General features: G+C 41.0%; 2 protein-coding genes across 4 annotated transcripts in view; one reads left to right on the top strand and one right to left on the bottom strand.

Moving 5' to 3' along the window:
- The window catches only part of arid4b (AT-rich interaction domain 4B), a 40419-nt gene extending 30435 nt beyond the window's left edge, over positions 1–9984 (bottom strand). For all 3 annotated transcript variants that reach the window (XM_063874549.1, XM_063874550.1, XM_063874552.1), the window contains exons 1-2: positions 9774–9984; positions 7604–7652 (exon numbers count right to left, since the gene is read on the bottom strand). In XM_063874549.1, the coding sequence (XP_063730619.1) occupies positions 7604–7609 (6 nt within the window). In that variant the 5' untranslated portion in view covers positions 7610–7652; positions 9774–9984. The remainder of the gene's footprint in view (positions 1–7603; positions 7653–9773) is intronic.
- A 424-nt stretch (positions 9985–10408) lies between these two features.
- On the top strand, positions 10409–17666 carry ggps1 (geranylgeranyl diphosphate synthase 1). Its single transcript, XM_063874553.1, has 4 exons — positions 10409–10669; positions 11017–11138; positions 12468–12538; positions 16446–17666. The coding sequence occupies exons 2-4, from the start codon at positions 11066–11068 to the stop codon at positions 17238–17240; spliced, it is 939 nt and encodes a 312-aa protein (XP_063730623.1). The 5' UTR covers positions 10409–10669; positions 11017–11065; the 3' UTR covers positions 17241–17666.
- The last annotated feature ends 554 nt before the right edge of the window (positions 17667–18220 follow it).

Below are 18220 nucleotides of genomic sequence, written 5' to 3'. Positions count from 1 at the left end.
CTTGCTCACATGCCAACGCAAATAGAGAATGGTTTGTCTTTTCCACTGATAGCACTCCACCTCCTCGCATTAAACTCAAACTGAATGAATTCCTTGGATAAGACTGCAGTTTAGCCTACAGCTGTCTAGAGAAAAACACTGACTGTTTTTTTTTTCATTACTCCTGCCAGTAGAGACAATGTTCCCCCTCCACTCAGAAAATCAACCAACCACAATGACTAAGCTCAGAGAGGCGGAATTCCTTAGCCTTTTGGGAGGTGTTACATCCTCAGCAACTTAAAATAAGTAAATAACCCAGACACGAGACCTGCTCTCAGCGAAGATTCTGTCAAAAAAATAGCAATGCCATTTTTGTCATATGCCTCAAGTGCTTGCAAAAGTCAATGTAATGGTAATAACCCTGGTACAATCAAAACTAGCTGGCTGGCTTTTCACCTAATGTCACTGATGTGGAAAATACTCTCCAGGCACACATGCTTGATTAAACACCTCCAAATGTAGGGTGACAAAAAGCACCTGCGGCTGGCATGGACCTAAAATTGTTTGAAAAAAGAGCTTGAATGAAGGACGATCTGCATGGATGAGTCAGAAGTGCACGTACATCCCATTAGATAACTTAAATGTAATAATGCCTCAACAGCGTTTTCCCCTCTCCACAGAAGGAACAATGTGAAACAACTATCTAAAGCGACAGTATTTAAATCTTTCTAGTCAGGGAACAAAACAGGCAATGCTGCTGCATTAAGTCGCAGCTTTGAAATCTTTTAAAAACAAAATACACTGGGGTTACGCTGGCAACAGCAGAATGAGATCAGTTTCTGCTCAATAAAGACTCTCAGGTCATGAAAAATTAAACAGCCAACTCCACAGAGCGCTAGTTGAAAACCAGCTGTTGTTGCTTATAGTGCATTTCTTTGACAGCCTCAGGGAGTATTGCCATTTCATTCTACTACTCTGAAGGTAAAAGCTGCATGGGAAAATAAACACTAATGGCACTTTATTGTGTGGTGATGTCATGTGTGTATTGTAATTCATTTTATATCACTCATGATTAGGGAGGGGCTCAAGGAATCCCTGGTCATCTGCTCTACAGACCGCAGGCTATTTCTGGGAGGCTGGACCATGGAAGTATGCAGATACCCATTGCTAATGTATTAAGACACACTTGCATCAGTTCCTTCCTGCCGCTCATTCACCTCAAAAACAGCCAATGTGACTGTCACATTCCAGTGACATTTCATCAGTGTCAGATATGCTGGCGATTCAAGGTCAAAGTTTTCCTTTCCTGAACTTTACCTAAAACACTGTATCATCAGGTTTTCTGTTGTACTGGGCCTGTGTTTTTTGAGAGTGTGATGAAGAAGAAATCATTTATTTTACCTCCATTTTGTAGGCTATGATAGATGTAATATTTACAGCCAATGATTCCCAGGTAATATACATTGGGCCTGTTAAACGTAGTCTGTTCAAAAGACTACAGACAAAGAACCAGTGGTGGAATGTAATCAGCTACATTCTGAAACCCATGTACTCCATAACAGTTTACTGAAGTACTTTTGATTTGACTTTACTGTTGTTTAAAAACCTTTCTTCTATTTCTCACCTTTTCCAACTCTTCCCAATCAACCCTTACACAGTAAGTGTGTATGAGTGCTAATTGTTTCTTGTGAATCTCCTGCAAACGAAGTAGAGATCAAATGAAATTACCATGTGGTAGAACAGTTTTCAGTTCTTTTGTCATTATAACAATTCACCTAACTCTTGAATTTTAAACAGATATCATAGTATTAATACTACTGTTGCAACTGCCAATGATATAATCCAGATAGAGCTCCTTCTGAAAGCTATTATGTGTTGTTAGGATGATGTGTCACTATTGCTTTTTGTTGTGTTTAAGTAAGACAACAGCGTGAGATGATGCTAGCAACATAAACTGGTTTGTATTCTGCTGTTATACCAGCCGAGGGTGGAGGAAACAGAATGACTAGTGCTGTCAAAGTTAACGCGTTCATTTTGGCGATTAATTTTAAACATTTAATGCATTCATTTTTTTTAGCGCAATTAACGTGGTTTTGTTTACTTCCGGTGGCGGCTGACCCATAACCTTTGGTCACGTGCGCGGGCAAACATTTATCCTAACTAGAGGAGAGTCTTTGGCGGAAAGATGGCTAAGGAAGGACTATTAGGGGGAACGTTTCATTTTAAAAAGTTGCCCGACGGCTCGTTGGACAAAGCAAAAGCAATCTGCACAGTTTGCAAAGCCGAATTTAGTTACCACAGAAGTAACACGTCTTTAGCGTATCACTTCAAAGCAAAGCACCCTACTGAAATTACCTCCACGGGACCGCGCCAGTCTACACTACAGGAGTGTGGCACTCGTGGGCGAATAACGAAACCTGTAACTGAAAGGTTAACCAATTCCTTGGTTACTTGGATAGTTAAAAACTGCCGCCCAGTTAGCACAGTAGAGAATGATGGACTGAGAGAAGTAATTTGTGTTGCATCGGGAGATACCTCTTATAATTTACCCTGGAGAGGAACCATCGTATCAAGAATACACACGTTGTATGAGGATCAGAGGGCTCAGCGGACGAACATTCTTGAGCAAGCAAAGCACATCGCTGTCACAGGTGACCACTGGACGTCTGTCAACAACGATAATTATTTGGGCGTCACGGCGCATTTCATTGATCAAGACTGGACTCTGCAGTCGTTTGCACTTACTGTGAGTAAAACCGAGGAGCGACATTATGCCGAGGCATGTGCTAACCATTTTCTGGATGTTGCAAACGAATGGGTAATCAAGGAAAGGTTGACCACACTCGGCAATGACAGCGCTCGTAACATGGTAGCTGCCGCGAGGCTACTTCCAATTGAACACCTGCCTTGCATGGCCCACTCTCTGCAAAGAACGGTCACAGTCTCACTTAAAGACAGTGGATTTGAAAGTGTTCTGGCCAAATGTCGCAAGATTGTCGGGCACTTTAAGCATAGTCCATCTAACGCTCAGGAATTAAACGAACAGCAGGTTGCACACGGACTTAAGCAAGAATCACTTGCTCAGGACGTTGCAACAAGATGGAATTCTACACTGGAGATGGTAAAGAGGATGCAGAGAAACAAATCTCCACTGACCGGTCCACTACCCACCACCTGGCGCAGAAAAAGAGCAAGGTTGCCATGTTGACTGACCAGGAGCTTGCCAAACTGCAAAAGCTGGAGGAACTACTGGAACCTTGCAGGTATGTTATTTATTTCTGGTTTCTCCTCCCTCTCTTTCTTTCTCCCTATCTCCTGTGTACAGTATATGTGTAGCGTTTTCTCTCTCTCTCTCCATCTCCTATGTGTATGTTGTTTTCTCTCTCCCTCTCGCTTTCACCTGTGTGTGTGCTGTTCTCTCTCTCTCCATCTCCTGTGTGTGTGTATGTTGTTGTTCTGTCTCTCCCTCTCTTTCACCTGTGTGTGTGTGTGCTGTTCTCTCTCTCTCCATCTCCTGTGTGTGTGTATGTTGTTGTTCTCTGTCTCTCTCTCACCTGTGTGTGTGCTGTTCTCTCTCTCTCCATCTCCTGTGTGTGTATGTTGTTGTTCTCTGTCTCTCCCTCTCTTTCACCTGTGTGTGTGTTGGTTCTCTGTGTTGTTAATAAAGATTTACTCAAATGTTTAACACCTTGTGTTTTCCATTGCAGATATGTGACTGAACTACTGGGGGAGAGCAGTATGTCTCCTGCTCAGTGGTCTTGCCAGCCTTACGCCACTTGTTCAGAGTTATGGAGCCCTCAGACGATGATCCAGTTTATGTTCTGAGGTTCAAGAAGGCCTTTACCACAGACCTAACTCAACGGAAGGATAGCACCAACCTCAAATGGCTGAAGATCACTACTGCCCTTGACCCTAGGTTTAAAGACCTTAAGTGCCTTCCAAAAGATGAAAGGAGTGAGGTGTGGGCTTCAGTACGTGACCTGATGATGAGAGAGACACCAGCCCAACAACCAGCTGCTGAGACAACCGAGGAGCCGTCACCAAAGAAGAGGAGGAGGATGTCCATCTTGCTGTGTTCTTCTGATTCAGATACAGATGACGAGGAGGAGTCCATAGAGCATTGTCTGGATCGCTACAAAGCAGAGCCAAAAATGGACATAGAAGGGTGTCCACTACAATGGTGGTCAAAGAGAGAGGGAGCACATGCCAGGCTGGCACCCATTGCACGCAAGTACCTCTCAACCCCTGCAACCACAGTGCCTTGTGAGAGGTTGTTCTCACTCTCAGGCCACATTATTCAAAAGCAGCGAGCTTCTTTGTCCCCTGAGAACGTAAACAAACTGGTCTGCCTCAGCAACTGGCTGAAAGTAAAGAAGGACTAAGTAAATTATCTTTTTGGCGTGAAAAATGTTCAATGTTCTTATTTTTTTCGACTTATTTTCTGTATTTGCACTTTGCATGTGTGCACTTTAAGCCATTAAAATGGTCTTTGAATTTAAATATACTTTCTCTGTGTTTATTCTACATTAATTTGATGATTCTGCATAAATAAATATTCATTATAAGCTTCAGTCTTAAATAGAAAAATGCAATTAATTTATGGATAGATTAATCGCGATTTAATTTTTTTAATCGATTGACAGCCCTAAGAATGACATAACAAAGAAAAACCTTAATTAAATCACATGCACTTCATTTTAATGTAGCAAATCATTTGTTTTCAGTCTGAGAATAACAATGTATTGATGTCTTCAATAGCACACCAAATTGCAACTTTTCAAACATACTATTCAGGCATTTATCAGGATAACTGAAATATTATAGGCAGTCATTTCTGAACCATTATATTGTGCTATAATGAATAGGCGTGTAGGCTGAACAAAGGCACATGCAAGAGGCAGGCAGGAAAGAATTAAGCTCCCCTCCAGCCTAGCTCACACGTACAATAATCCTGCTGTGAATCACCTCTTTGTCCAAACCAGAGTCACAACTATTCTGGTGACTGGCGTTTCAGCAGGAGGTGCCTTTGCAATGTAGCTTTAAACTGGAACAATTTAAAACCTTATGTTTACACACTGAAACCCAAAGATTTAGTACGGTCCTCCTGCAGTATCAAAAAAATACAAAACTTCAAGAATGTTCTAAAACTCTGATAAATTGCTGTAAATGGCTAGATTTGAAATGATGGACAGTCTCTTACTTGCAATTGTTTTTGAAGAATGTGCTGCTGTAATCTTAACTTCCACTTCCAACAATACACTCAAGTCAGATTGCAAAACTTCCCTCGTTCCAAATACAACAAATAATCTCACAGCTCTACAAATAGTCATGCGTACACACTCACAAATCAGACTTCACACATTAGATGTCTGAAGTTATTAGTTTACAAACTACTTTGTTCCTAGGCATGAAAACTGGAGCATCCTTTGCACCTGACCTGCTTAGGGTACTCTTCCCCAATGCTTAGAAAGAACCACATGCTGTTCACCCATCTTAAGGCAGGAACAACTGGACTAAACACATTTCATTCTCCCAGCAAAGCAATTTTCCTACCGACAGCTTTGATCAAAAGCTGTGCATTTTGCCACCATAGAACAACTTTGGACTGCCAATTGCAGGTAAAAAGTGTATTACAGCAATTTTGTATTGTGCTTTCATAAAGTTGGGGGTCTCACCATGAGACAGATTTAAAACAGAATGATCAAAATCAAAGCAGCAGAGAAAGATAGATAATGACATTTAATCTCTTAAAATGCTGAATCATTTATTTGCCAAAATGCAACGCAATAGCTTTTTTTCATTAGACCACCAATGCCTCCTGAATTCTCAATTCCTACACCACCAGTTTGTAAAGCATGAACGCCTTGGTTACATCCTACAGTATATCACTGAACAAAATACAATGGTAAAAAAGGTGGATTTTAACATATATGGTTAGTCAAGGTTTTCAGTTATTATGGTAAAGTTTGGAATAACATGCATGTAGACTGTACTATTATGTTACTAGTAAATTGATGTAGTGGATGAATGGCTGAGTCACGATCAGAGAGTGATTAAATATGATAAAAAAATTATGAGGGGCTTTGACTGCTGATAGTTAGTATTAAGAATATGTATAATCTAGTGTAGTTTACCATTTCATGGACATATTGCAATGTGATCCACTAGATTACTTGGAATACAACAAGTATCTGTATTCTCATTTAAGCAAAGCGTTTACATGATATTTGCAGATTAAGTTCATTAAGAACCCTAAACATTATCTTATGTTATTAATGTTTTTTTTAATGATTATCCTTCATATTTGTCTACTTTAAGGATGTGTAAGGTTAACGTTTTTCTTCCACTCTTCAGAGTTAAAGCAGCGTGTTCAGAAGGCTGTGGAGCATGAGCCAGAGTGACATGAAATGCTAATGAAAAGTTGTCGTTGTTACAGAGCAATTTACAGTGAAGGCACTGAGCAGATGCTCTTAATATACAGAGCTGTAACATAAGTGAACACTCCTCAAGCACTAATAGATTCAGATGACTCCGAGCACAATGAAAACAGTAAAAGCTACAACATCGAATCAAAAATATCAATGTCAAAACGTCAGTCCTGTCTGCAATTTTGAGAAACAAGCTATTGTAAGCAATATACTCATCTAATAACAGCCTCACTGCAATCCAGTTGGAGAAAATATTATATGAAAAATATTCATAGCCTCAATCAACAACAGTTTCATGAATTTTCACGTACAGTTTAAGCCTTTTTTTAAGTAGACACATGTTGCAAATTAAGCAGCAAAGCTAGCCTACGGTGTGGATTGGTTTATATGCTTTATGCTAATCCAATGTTTTTTTGTATACATTCTGTGTCTGCCAGGAAAGCATTTCTAGTCATGACAATCTCAACTTCATGTGACACAAACAATTGATAACATAATCCCATTGGATTTTATTGGATACGACTGCTACTAGTTGGTAGGAATAGGAAAATATTAAATGCAGTAGCTTGCATCACAACCTATTTTCCAAACAGTGACAGCTGTGACTTTTTGAAATTGAATAGGATTGGAGCTTATACCAGAGCTGTTAAACATTGTCTATATTTCACAGTTCAATTATTCCATCATTCATATAGTAATATCATCTTTCCACTTAACCCTGAATTTTGTTCAGAAACTCTATAATGCAGTTTTAAAAAACAATATTCACTTAAAGTATAACACATTCAGCCCCTTCCTCATCCAATTCAATAACATTGCATAACAAAGTATGACAAAATCCCCAAAAATTCCCAATTTGTTTTTGCAAATACAGCTGGTGCCAGTGAAAACTCAATATCATGCTTATCAAATAAATATATTACTTTGGCCTGTGTCCAAGACACTTTCCTCACTGCGTTTAAATGTGTTAAATTGACATTTAGTAAGAGATCACACCAGGCTTATTCATGAAATAAAAAATAATTAGGCGATTTATACATATAAAACATGTATACTACATTTCACATTTGGATTTACCTGGTTATGGCATGTTTATACAAGAGTTCAATGAGCTAAGACTGGAAATTCAGAAGTAGGTGCGCTCTCATTGCATTTCCTGTATCATTCAACACATGCAAGAAAATGAATGACCATACCTTCATCTCTCTATGAGTCCTCTAGGTGCCCAGCGTAACGAATCTGAGGCTGAAAACAGAGGTTGGAGGAGCTGTTAGACATTACAGACAGTACCAACTTCAATCTGCCACAACAAGACACGATTATGTTATGATGACATCACTTTTTCTGCTACACTGCTGGATGCCATGAAAAAGCTGGGCGGTAGACTCACACTTTACATGGCTTGGAACAAACATCGTCTGCACATTAAAATCTCCATTTGGGGATTTGGGGTTTCATTCTAGAGTGAGGATGCAATTGATTCAAAAAAAAGGTTTGCTTGAATAATCCTGACTAATGCTGTGTGTGCTCGAGCTTTGGGTCACATTTCCCAAAAATATCTGTGTTGCAAAGTAACCCGTGGCATGCTGATCCCTCTCATTTGAAGAGCCATAAAAGCCGTGTATGTAATGCCTAGTGTACTGTAGTCAGCAGTCAGACTTGGCTTGTGGCAAAGAAGGGCTAAACGCAAAGTAACTAGTCTCCCTTGGTCTGCACAAATGCACGCATAAAGAAGCCGTTAAGTATAAAGTGGTGGACACGGTAAAAAGCTGCACGTTGCACGGGTTTTTCAGTACGGCAGCGTGGTGTGCCCGCTGTCTGCACTGCACTGACTATACAGCAGAGGATGACGCCATTTCTGTAGCTGACAGTCGGCTAAAAAGAAGAACACTTCACTGAAACACTGGAAATCGCAGGAACGGTGGTCGCCATTCACCTACCCAGACTAGAGCCATTGCTGTTTCGGAGACGAATTTCTTGGTTTTTACAGAAAAACTGCCCCCTGGCCGTTCATTTTCGTTTTCGCGTCTCCCCCTTGTCTCGGTGCTCTCTGCGGAGAGTGCACTCGACAGCGAATACAACGCGATAATAACACTCGCGACATAACCACCAAACCATCCTGTAATAGATATGTCCCGTTAAACATGTGTCCTAATGGCAGCGTTGAGTTGAATAAAGTAAGCACCAGCCGTGCAGCCATTCAAAAAGTCACTTTCTCTCTTCACAAAATGTTCTCTTTATCGGCTGGTCTGGCATTTCGCTGACTGTTCACTGAGTAAGGTTGCGTCTGACAAAGAAACAAGTCGACGAAACGGTTCGCAACAAGGTCAAGCTCGAGGAAGACTTGTAACGCAGCAACATTGCAATTATTACCTACAATATTTTATTGTTATAACAGAAGACAAGGTCGCAGCCCTGATGTGTGGCTATTGGTCGCAGTGAATGATCGCGGAGGATACAATGTCACCCGCCCCAGACAATTTGCTAAACCAGCCGCTGCAAATGAACGATAGACCACCACCAAAACAATGCACACAAATAGCCCGAGCTTCAATACTCTTCCCTCCTGCCATAAAACCTGGCTGCGTGTTTATCTAAAGCGTGAGCCCATTTAAACCTCTTCTGTGCAGACAGTTTGTCAGCGGGGATTTTGTTACGGAAATGTGCAAAATACTGGTCACGCACACACACACACACACACACAGCATCGATATAAGTATTCTACAGCAGAGGGAAATGAGTCCACATCGCAGCTGGTCATTTAACTGATCAAATGGGTGAGTTCCTTGATACAAGGTATACCATCTGGTCCAACCTACACTGGAAAAGTCAATCGTGATAAGCTAATCATACTCGCGGCACAAAAGAAACCACTGACAATGCGATTTACCTGTTAAACTACAGCGTTTAGTCGCTGATCGACAAATCACACCCTGCAACGATGTCAAGCTTATCCAGGTCGATGGCTTCATGTAATATCACTTTTGACGGCTATTAGTGAACACCATGACAGGCGCTGCTCGACGACAAGGATTCCTCCACAACACAACACTCCGACGCTTGTCCAGCAGGCTGGAAACTATTCAACCCCGGAGTAGCATAACCTTTCACTGTGCTCATCGTCTTTATTTGGATGGCTACAGAACAACTTTGTTATCGAGCTGAACAAGTTGTTTTTGTGTAATCTCGGCCGTCATCTTTTTTGCTGTCCAGTCGCTTAATTCATTCATTCCCAAAGATCCCTTAAACACATCACAGCTTTAGTTAACAAGTTAGCTAACGTCAAGGTTGGATTGGTAGCAGTGGGGAAGCAAGCTAGTAAAATGTTCAAAATAACGATGGCTGGCCGAACAAAAGCAGTCTTACCTATGCTGTCAAATTGAGAAACACCTCTGTTTTTCGACGGAAGTGAATTAGTAATCCATAGGAACATTTATGTAATAAATCAGACCGATTCTAACGTCGTCCGTTGGTCTCTAGTTGATGTTAGATGCGGATGGGTAAAAGTCGTCTTCGCAGATCACTGCTGTTTGCCTTGTTGAGTAGCTCCCCTAGCCTAGCTCTTTCTGTGATCCCTTTCCCCCGCCTCCTGAGAATGATTGACGGGCACATTAACCCCGCCTCTCACAAATTATACGCTTGTCTATTGGATTGCACAGCGAAGGGAAACGCCTTAGCAGCACGTGATTGGCTGATCTTGGAGAAAAATACCCACGGTATGGTGTACGAAGTAATCCGTTTTAAAAACGACTAAAAACTACAAAACCAAGTTTTCGAACACATGTATGTTTAATATATGTTATTGATAGTGCCGTCTAGACGTATGTGTGTTTTTTGACTTCCCCCTAGCTGGAAGCTTTGACTGTGCAATGTACAAATAAAACTTAAACATATAAGGAACCCATGTTGTTGCAGCCCCCACCTTCTCTGCGCCTGCTCTGTAACATCGAAACTAGCTTGTCTTGTCAAGGCAAGAGTTCCCACTCCGTTAGTAGCAAGAACACCAGTGGTTTAGCATAGCACCCTCTGAATAATCCAGTAACACACGGACCTTAACGTGATATAAAAGAGTGGCGTGCTTGTGACAGTCACCTCGTCTGTGTATGAGTCGACTTGCGTTGATTTGGACGTTTTTATTTTGATAAAGAAAGAAAGAAAAGCTCAGCGGTTACGTGCGTGTTTATGTTAGCCTGCTAAATCCAGCTAACTAGCATCCTGGTTTAACAGGACACCAGTCATTACACTGACAGGCAGCAGGAAAGGTAGGTGGATTTAACAGCTCTAGTAGCATTTTATTTTTCAACAATTCTGTCTATGAATAATTCATGTTAATGTGTAATTAACTAGTATCCATCTATATGCTAGGGTGTCAGATTTTCAAAAACAATAATGAGTAAATAATATAATTTGATACAACATTAGGTCTTATTTTCTAATGCAAAGTCTCTTTAACGGAAATGCAATACTGCTGAAATGTTGTACAGTTTATGAAGATGTTTTAGTTTTGATGATCACTAGTTATGTTTCTATATTGACCAAGCCTTTTAACTTTTAGAGCTAAATAATGTCCGGATATTATTAACATTTTTATTGACCTTTACTCCAATAGCTTCTTGAATCTTGAATCTTGAAATATAGATCTGTGAAAACTTTAAACAATGGATTGTGACTCGGAAGCTACATCAGAGCGAATTCTGCTGGAACCCTACAAGTACTTGTTGCAATTACCGGGTGAGTGTCCACGTCAGTAATAGCTGTGGAAGATATTTGAATGCAGCAATATGACAAATTTGTTCATGGTTGAACTGTTGATTCTACAGTCAAACATTCAAATAAAAAACTGCTGCTGAGTGTTGGAGATATTGGACAAAGAGATGTCTTCCTTCTTTCCAATATAATATAACTATTTGACATCAGTTCAAGGTGCTTAAAGTGCCCAAAAACATTAAAAGCTAAACAGCAATGTCACAATGACCTGAATACTCTAGAGTGTAGATTATCCATATGGTGAGCAGTTTATGTACTATTGTATTTTCTTTTTACTACTTTCTACCTTTGGATTTTTCTGTGGCCAATGGCAATTATTTTGAAAGCAGATGGCGGATATATAATGCCAATTATCATGTTTTCTTTTTGTTTCTACATGAAATTGCTCAACATAAGGACTATGGATTATCTTGAGTAACAAGGTCATGGTTTCTGGAGATATGCATTGCTGTTAAGTCTTCCAAATGTGTTTTTAACATCAATTTTTTCTATCTTGACCATGCGCTCCTCAGCTGCTGTTTTGGAGACCGTCTTTATTTATTTTTTGCAAGTAGAGAAGTGACTAACCTAACGCCAGAATTACATTTTGGGTAAATAGGACAGGTCCTAAGGGTTTCTGTTGGCTGGGATGATTCATTTTTTAGCAGTGTCACTGTCATTAAAGCTCATAAGGGAACATATATTTTAATGTTTAGCAAGAAACGTTTTTATTAAAGAAATATGGCATTGCTATGTTTTGAACCTTGGTATTTTTTCATAGTTTGGCTAACATATCTATAGGTTGTGTTTAAAAATGATAATCCCCCGGCACTGTTTGGATTGTGGCGTAAGCACTCAGCTGGAAACAGGTTCCAAACCGTTAAGAAAGAAAGAAACAACCCTTAAGCCTGCTGTTTGAAGAACAGAAAACAAAGGTCACATCCCTTCCCAACTGCTGTCTAAACAAAGTAATTGTGCTCTATCCAACCTGCAGGTTTAACTAAAAAATATTTATAAATAAAAATGTCATCTTGATTTAGTCATTTTGCAGATAACTGGTTGCACAAAGGCTTTTTATGTCTTGTTGTTTTCCTTTTTAAGTCTGGTTTCTCTTGGAATATGTAGCTACCACCCACCTGCTACTTTTTTAGAGTTCAACAAAGTGTGCAACTCAATTATCACAGACATAAGTTAGCATAGGGAGCTAATGATTTGTAACAAAAGTTATAAGATGCATTTAAAAGCTATCCTTTCTCTTTGCACACTTCTTTAAGTTTTGAAACCCTAACTTTTGTTTTCCGCTCTCTTCCTCAGGAAAGCAGGTGAGGTCAAAACTATCCCAAGCATTTAACCACTGGCTGAATGTTCCAGAGGGCAAACTGCAGGTGAGTAATCAGCCGTCCGAGCCTTTTAACATTCACATTGTTCAGATTCACTCAGAATGCTTTAAGAATGTAAAATGATGGTGTGCTTTTTCTGTAAAGGCAATTTATTTTGTAATGCAACCAGAGTGTTGTTTCTTTTCTGAATTTTAATGGAAAGCTGGGATATAGATCTTAGAGCATCCATAATGTATAACACCATGTTGTTACTCAGCTGAGACTCAAGTGGAATGAAATTTAAAAAGGTTGGCTGTGCTTTTGAAAAACAGAAAAGCTATCGTTTTCCCTACTTGTTTGACCTGCAGCTTTCCCCTATTGCTGATGTCATTAATTGTTTAAGTTGGATGCATTTTGTTTGCCCTATTAAAGCTCTTACGACATGTTCTCACTTGCTAGATGTTCAGCTAGTTTCAAAGTCTGTCTGTGGCTTGGTAATACACCGTATTTCTTTCTGAATATTGCTACATGCTTTTTACTGCTGTTGCAAACTAGTTTAAGACTGAGGTGAGGTTAAACTGTGCACTTAAGACGGGTGCAATAAATCGAGTCAAGACGCTTAAGACTGGCAAAAGCTTATTAGAGCTGCAGATTTTTGTGATACAGTCATTTGTAAATATGTGAGGTTTGACTGCTTTAAGGCTCAGTCCTTTACCACGTTTCCAGACCTCTGTGGTAAAAAAATATAATAAACGAACACGTTACAAAAAGAATATGGCCATAACATATCACAATGCAGAGAAAAACTATAGATAATATTGATAAAAAAGTTGTGTACTGATCGCTGGCTGATTGGCATTCCTGCTTTTCTTCTGTCATTAATTTCAAATTAGCCATTTTGGTTTTATTGAGCAGGGAGTAGGGAGACCAGGTCAATTAAAGGGAACACTACTGAACTATTGAACTGAATAGTATCCAGTGAGGAAACTATATAATGCCCTTCGCCTTTGCTCAGCCTGTCCGCTGTCATTAGATTTTGTATTCAACAGGTCTCACTTTGTCCTGAATGTTTTATAAGACATCCCCATTTAGAGGAATCCTAATGCTGCAGCAGAGGTCACACTGTTGTCTCCTGTGGTAGTTTCATCTCCTAGTGCACAATAAAAGTCTTCCCCCTATCTAATGATGTATCAGGCCTCAATTTCACAAAAAAATGAAAAAAGCGTGAGTAATAAAGTTGTCAGTCCCTTCTGAGTAATTGTTAAATATAACAACTCATCCATCTTACAATTTTTGTCAGTCGAGATATATTTAATCACAGCTTTCACACTGCGACGCTGGGTTGCATGTCTTCGAGTGAATGAATGCTGACATTTTAAAGACACGTTTACATATGCTTCTTGAGGCTACAATGACATGTTACCTTAGAGTTTTGTGTTTGAGCAGGGCTCTATGGCTCCCTCTGGCTCCCCCTTTTGCACTTCATGTAGCAGCTCTGTAAACTCCTGCTGAACCCATCATGCAGACTGAGCTCCTCTCGTCATCATTAGCACGCCACTGCCAAGAAGGCGCCGCCATGGAAACAAACCATGCCTACAGATAGATGGAGGCAATGACAGTGGCACACTCTCGTTCATTTGGCAATGAATTTTTTATCAAACCCCCATACTGTATGTCCTTCTCTACAGTGTAGTACAGAGTAGGTGGTAGAGGCTTGGGAAGTTCCCTCTGTTGAATGGCGACCTTTAGGCTTCCTCCTGTTCTCTGTGATAGTGTAGGAAAAGTAAGCTGTCTTGAGACTATCTCCTGCCTCAGGCTTAGAGATTTATTGTGGGTTTTTTAAATTGTGTGACTGATGCAGAGTGGCTATAATGAAGCTGCCTCCGTGAGAAAATAACGAGGAACTGGATTGCGATTAGCATACAAATACGATACAGAGCAACTCATAACTGCCGGAGAGTTTAATCACACAAGGGTTTCCCCAGGAATCGGTTTAACAGCAGTAGTTTGACACATCTCATCTCTTGATCTATTTAATACCTGACAGCCTAAGTAGTAGCCACACTCATTTAATGTAATTATGCCCTTCTTGAAATAGCACTCAAGCTCAGCTGTTTGATTTCATAAAAGTGGGAAGAAAAAAAATACACCATGGCAGTAGTGTTTGTGTCAGATGAGTAGGTGTCAAAAACACCCTACAGGACAACTCTGTATCGTAAACGAGTTAATCATTTACAAGCTTCATTATCTACATTGTGGGAAATTGGCTTCCCCACACAGCATTAGAAAGCAATATAAAACCATTGAGGAGGACAATTGGCAGACACACAGCAGCAACAAACAACATTCAAAACCCACAAGATAAAAATCCCAGATTATGATTATACTTTGGTTTGTTGCGCATTTTACAAAAATCTGTACTAGGACACATGCAATACATTTGAACAATTACATTTGCACACTAAGCCTGTTTCTCTAGATGAATGGGGAAGCATTTCTGAATGACACACACAAGTAGGCGCGTGTGTGATCATGTGGGGTGACCATGTTAAAACCTTGGCTGACTTCATCACGCCTGCAGTGTGACTCAGAGGTTTTGCTGGCGGTGCCAACCAGCACACATACCTGAGAGACACAGGCTACACACAACTGACCTCAGAGTTATTTTCTCTCAATATATTGGACTCAGCGCACTTGTTTGTTGTGAAGTAGATGGGATTTCATACTGGATCACTGATTGTTGCCTTGGCAAACAGGATGAGTTTCTGCATCAGTAACCTCTGCGGATAATCAATGAAAACTCGCAGAGTAGTGAAGGCACTTAAATGGCGGCATTATACAGCAACATTCTGACTAATTTGTTTCCGTGGAGACACTTTTAAGTCCAACACTTGAATATTTCTGGTGCTTGTGAGTTTGATAAGTACAGTTATATAAGACATGGAATATTGAATAGTTATTCATACAGACAACAGTCTGTATGTTCCATTTTCTCCATGTGTGCATTCATTGTAGCTTTTACCCACAACCCCCCCCTGCTCTTGTAAGTGGCACACTGAGGTTGCAGGGTGAGCGACTGTCCGGGTTCCTGCCGAAGGAAAGGTTGTGTTTGGCAGATAAACCGCTCAACAGGCCCAGCTCTGGCCATCTGCCTGACCCACTGAGCCTCTCTTTGTGCTCCCAGCCCCACATAAACAGCTTTCACTACCAGGCCACACCACTTGTCTTTAAATCAGTAGACCACTCCAGCAGCTCAGTACAGCAAACGCCTGATGGCAACTCCCCTGTTTTGGGTCAAACATTGACAACACAGATATTTTGTGTTATCAGGAAAGGCATCCACCTAATGGGCAGGGGACGTTTACCATGGCTGCTTACTAACTTCGAGTCAGACTGTATTGAAGCAGTTAGAGCTGGTCAATGTATTTCTATTACCAGTACACATCTGTTTATCTTTAGAGGTAAACCTGCACTAAGTCATGTAGTGTCACTTGTAGCTGCTTAACCAGGTGATTACATTTCCTCTCACCTGCCAAAGCCACCGCTGCTCTCTCTTAGACACATTTATTTGATTATTTTAAGAGTAGAGAGCACTGCTTCAAGTCTCTGAATCTGAACCGCTCCAGTCTGGAGTGTAAGTCTTCATTCTCTGTGACTGACTGCCTGGTTTGTTTCAGCAACAACAGTTATGTCTGCTGACTCCAACTAGATCAGTTCAAGCAACAGTGTAGACATGGCACCCTCTGCTGTAAACACGTTGTAATGCATAATTTACACAGAAAGCTCCTGAGAACCTGTTACTGGTCAAGAGATGATGTAGAGTTTTCTCGGCGTAAGCATCATTGTAACAGTTCCTGAAAGTAAGTAGATACAAAAGTGAATGATATTAACATGGTAGAGTTGATTTGATTACACAATCATTCTCAAATGTTGGATTGGTAATTTTAGATTGGTATGTTTGTGTCATACTCAGGGGATCATCGAGGTGACAGAGATGCTGCACAACGCCAGCCTGCTCATAGATGACATCGAGGACAGCTCCACGCTGCGGCGAGGCTTCCCAGTGGCCCACAGCATCTACGGCATCCCCTCCGTTATCAACTCAGCCAACTACGTCTACTTCCTGGGCCTGGAGAAGGTGCTGACCCTGGAGCACCCCGAGGCTGTCCAAGTGTTTACCCAGCAGCTGCTGGAGCTGCACCGCGGTCAGGGGCTCGACATCCACTGGAGGGACACCTACACCTGTCCCACTGAGCAGGAGTACCGCAACATGGTGCTGCAGAAAACTGGAGGGCTCTTTGGCCTGGCCGTGGGCCTGATGCAGCTCTTCTCCGACTGGAAACAGGACCTGAAGCCTCTCCTAGACACACTGGGCCTCTTCTTCCAGATCCGCGACGATTACGCCAACCTGAGCTCTCGCGAGTACAGCGAGAACAAGAGCTTCTGCGAGGACCTCACAGAGGGCAAGTTCTCTTTCCCAACCATCCATGCCATTTGGTCGCGTCCCGAGAGCACACAGGTGCAGAACATCCTGAGGCAGCGCACGGAGAACATGGACATCAAACGCTACTGTGTGGACTACCTGGAAAAGGTGGGCTCTTTCGCCTACACCCGACAGACCCTGCGCGACCTGGAGATAGAAGTGTACCACCTCATCGAGAAGCTTGGGGGAAACCCTCAACTGGAGAGCCTTGTCAAACACCTCAGCAAAATGCATCAAGAGGCTGAAGCCACAGCAGAGGCGAGTCCTGAGCCACAGTCAAAATGACTGACATCATCCAACCTTTACCGCTGCATCACTGACATTCTACACCCCCACACTCCAGTGATACAGAGGTACACATTTACCAAAAACCTCATCACACATTGCGGGGTGACGGCAATCAGCAGAACCAAAACCGCAAAGCACCCCCAAATGTTGCCTTTCTCTTTTGTATGCTAGATGGCATCCTTCACATGATGTCACTTGTTTGTATCCAACTGTAGATGTGCAGTCAGTGGAAGAAATACATTAAAAAAGAAAACATCTTATGTTGGTATTGTTTGGTTTTCTGAAAATGAAAACATAACCAGATGTCAACAAAGCTTAAAAGGCTTTTTTTTTCATGTGCAAATTAATGTATTTTTGTTTTGTTATACATCCAAACAGAAATGGTTTATCTGCAGCTGAATAAAAACTTGGTGTTAAGAATAAGATGTCTCGAGTGTGTGATTTGAGTATCCTTAATCATTAATACGCCAGAGTGCCAATCCCGTTGAAAAGAAAATGCAATTCAAGTGTCTGAATCTTATGTAACCTGCTGGCATTATATGCAAAGTAGTGTTCATGCTGATTATGCTCGGCCGAATAAGAATACTGTAAATTTTTGGGTTTGTAGCCGACTGCGTTTCCATTTGGTTCGGATTTAACACAGTTATCGTATCGCTTGTATTATGTGAGGAAGACTCGGTGACGCTATCTGTAGACGCTGCTGCAGTTCTTCTTTTGCACCTATTGAATAAAACAAAACTTTGAAGATAACCTTTAGGCTTTTCTGACTTCTAAAATTGTTACAACTCCGTGGCATCATGGCTGATTTTGTTTTCACATACTGAATATGTGCAATGTGATGGGGGAAAAGATAGACCCTTTTCCAGAGATAAGCAGCACCATCTACTGAGCACATAGGTGTAATTGAAACTCAAAATGGGATGTGACTGACAAAAAGTAGTTTGTTTGTTAAAGTGGTTATAGGCTAATTCCTACAC

The sequence above is a fragment of the Eleginops maclovinus genome, chromosome 22 (assembly GCF_036324505.1).
Source record: "Eleginops maclovinus isolate JMC-PN-2008 ecotype Puerto Natales chromosome 22, JC_Emac_rtc_rv5, whole genome shotgun sequence".
Lineage (NCBI taxonomy): Eukaryota > Metazoa > Chordata > Actinopteri > Perciformes > Eleginopidae > Eleginops > Eleginops maclovinus.
This window is presented reverse-complemented; position numbering and strand designations above follow the sequence as displayed.

Excerpts from the sequence above, each read along its gene's own strand:
- ggps1 (XM_063874553.1), top strand. The coding sequence starts at position 11,066 with ATGGATTGTGACTCGGAAGCTACATCAGAGCGAATTCTGCTGGAACCC. Across the intron at positions 11,139-12,467 it reads GTACTTGTTGCAATTACCGG|GAAAGCAGGTGAGGTCAAAA; the intron begins GTGAGTGTCCAC and ends TCTCTTCCTCAG. Across the intron at positions 12,539-16,445 it reads TTCCAGAGGGCAAACTGCAG|GGGATCATCGAGGTGACAGA; the intron begins GTGAGTAATCAG and ends TGTCATACTCAG.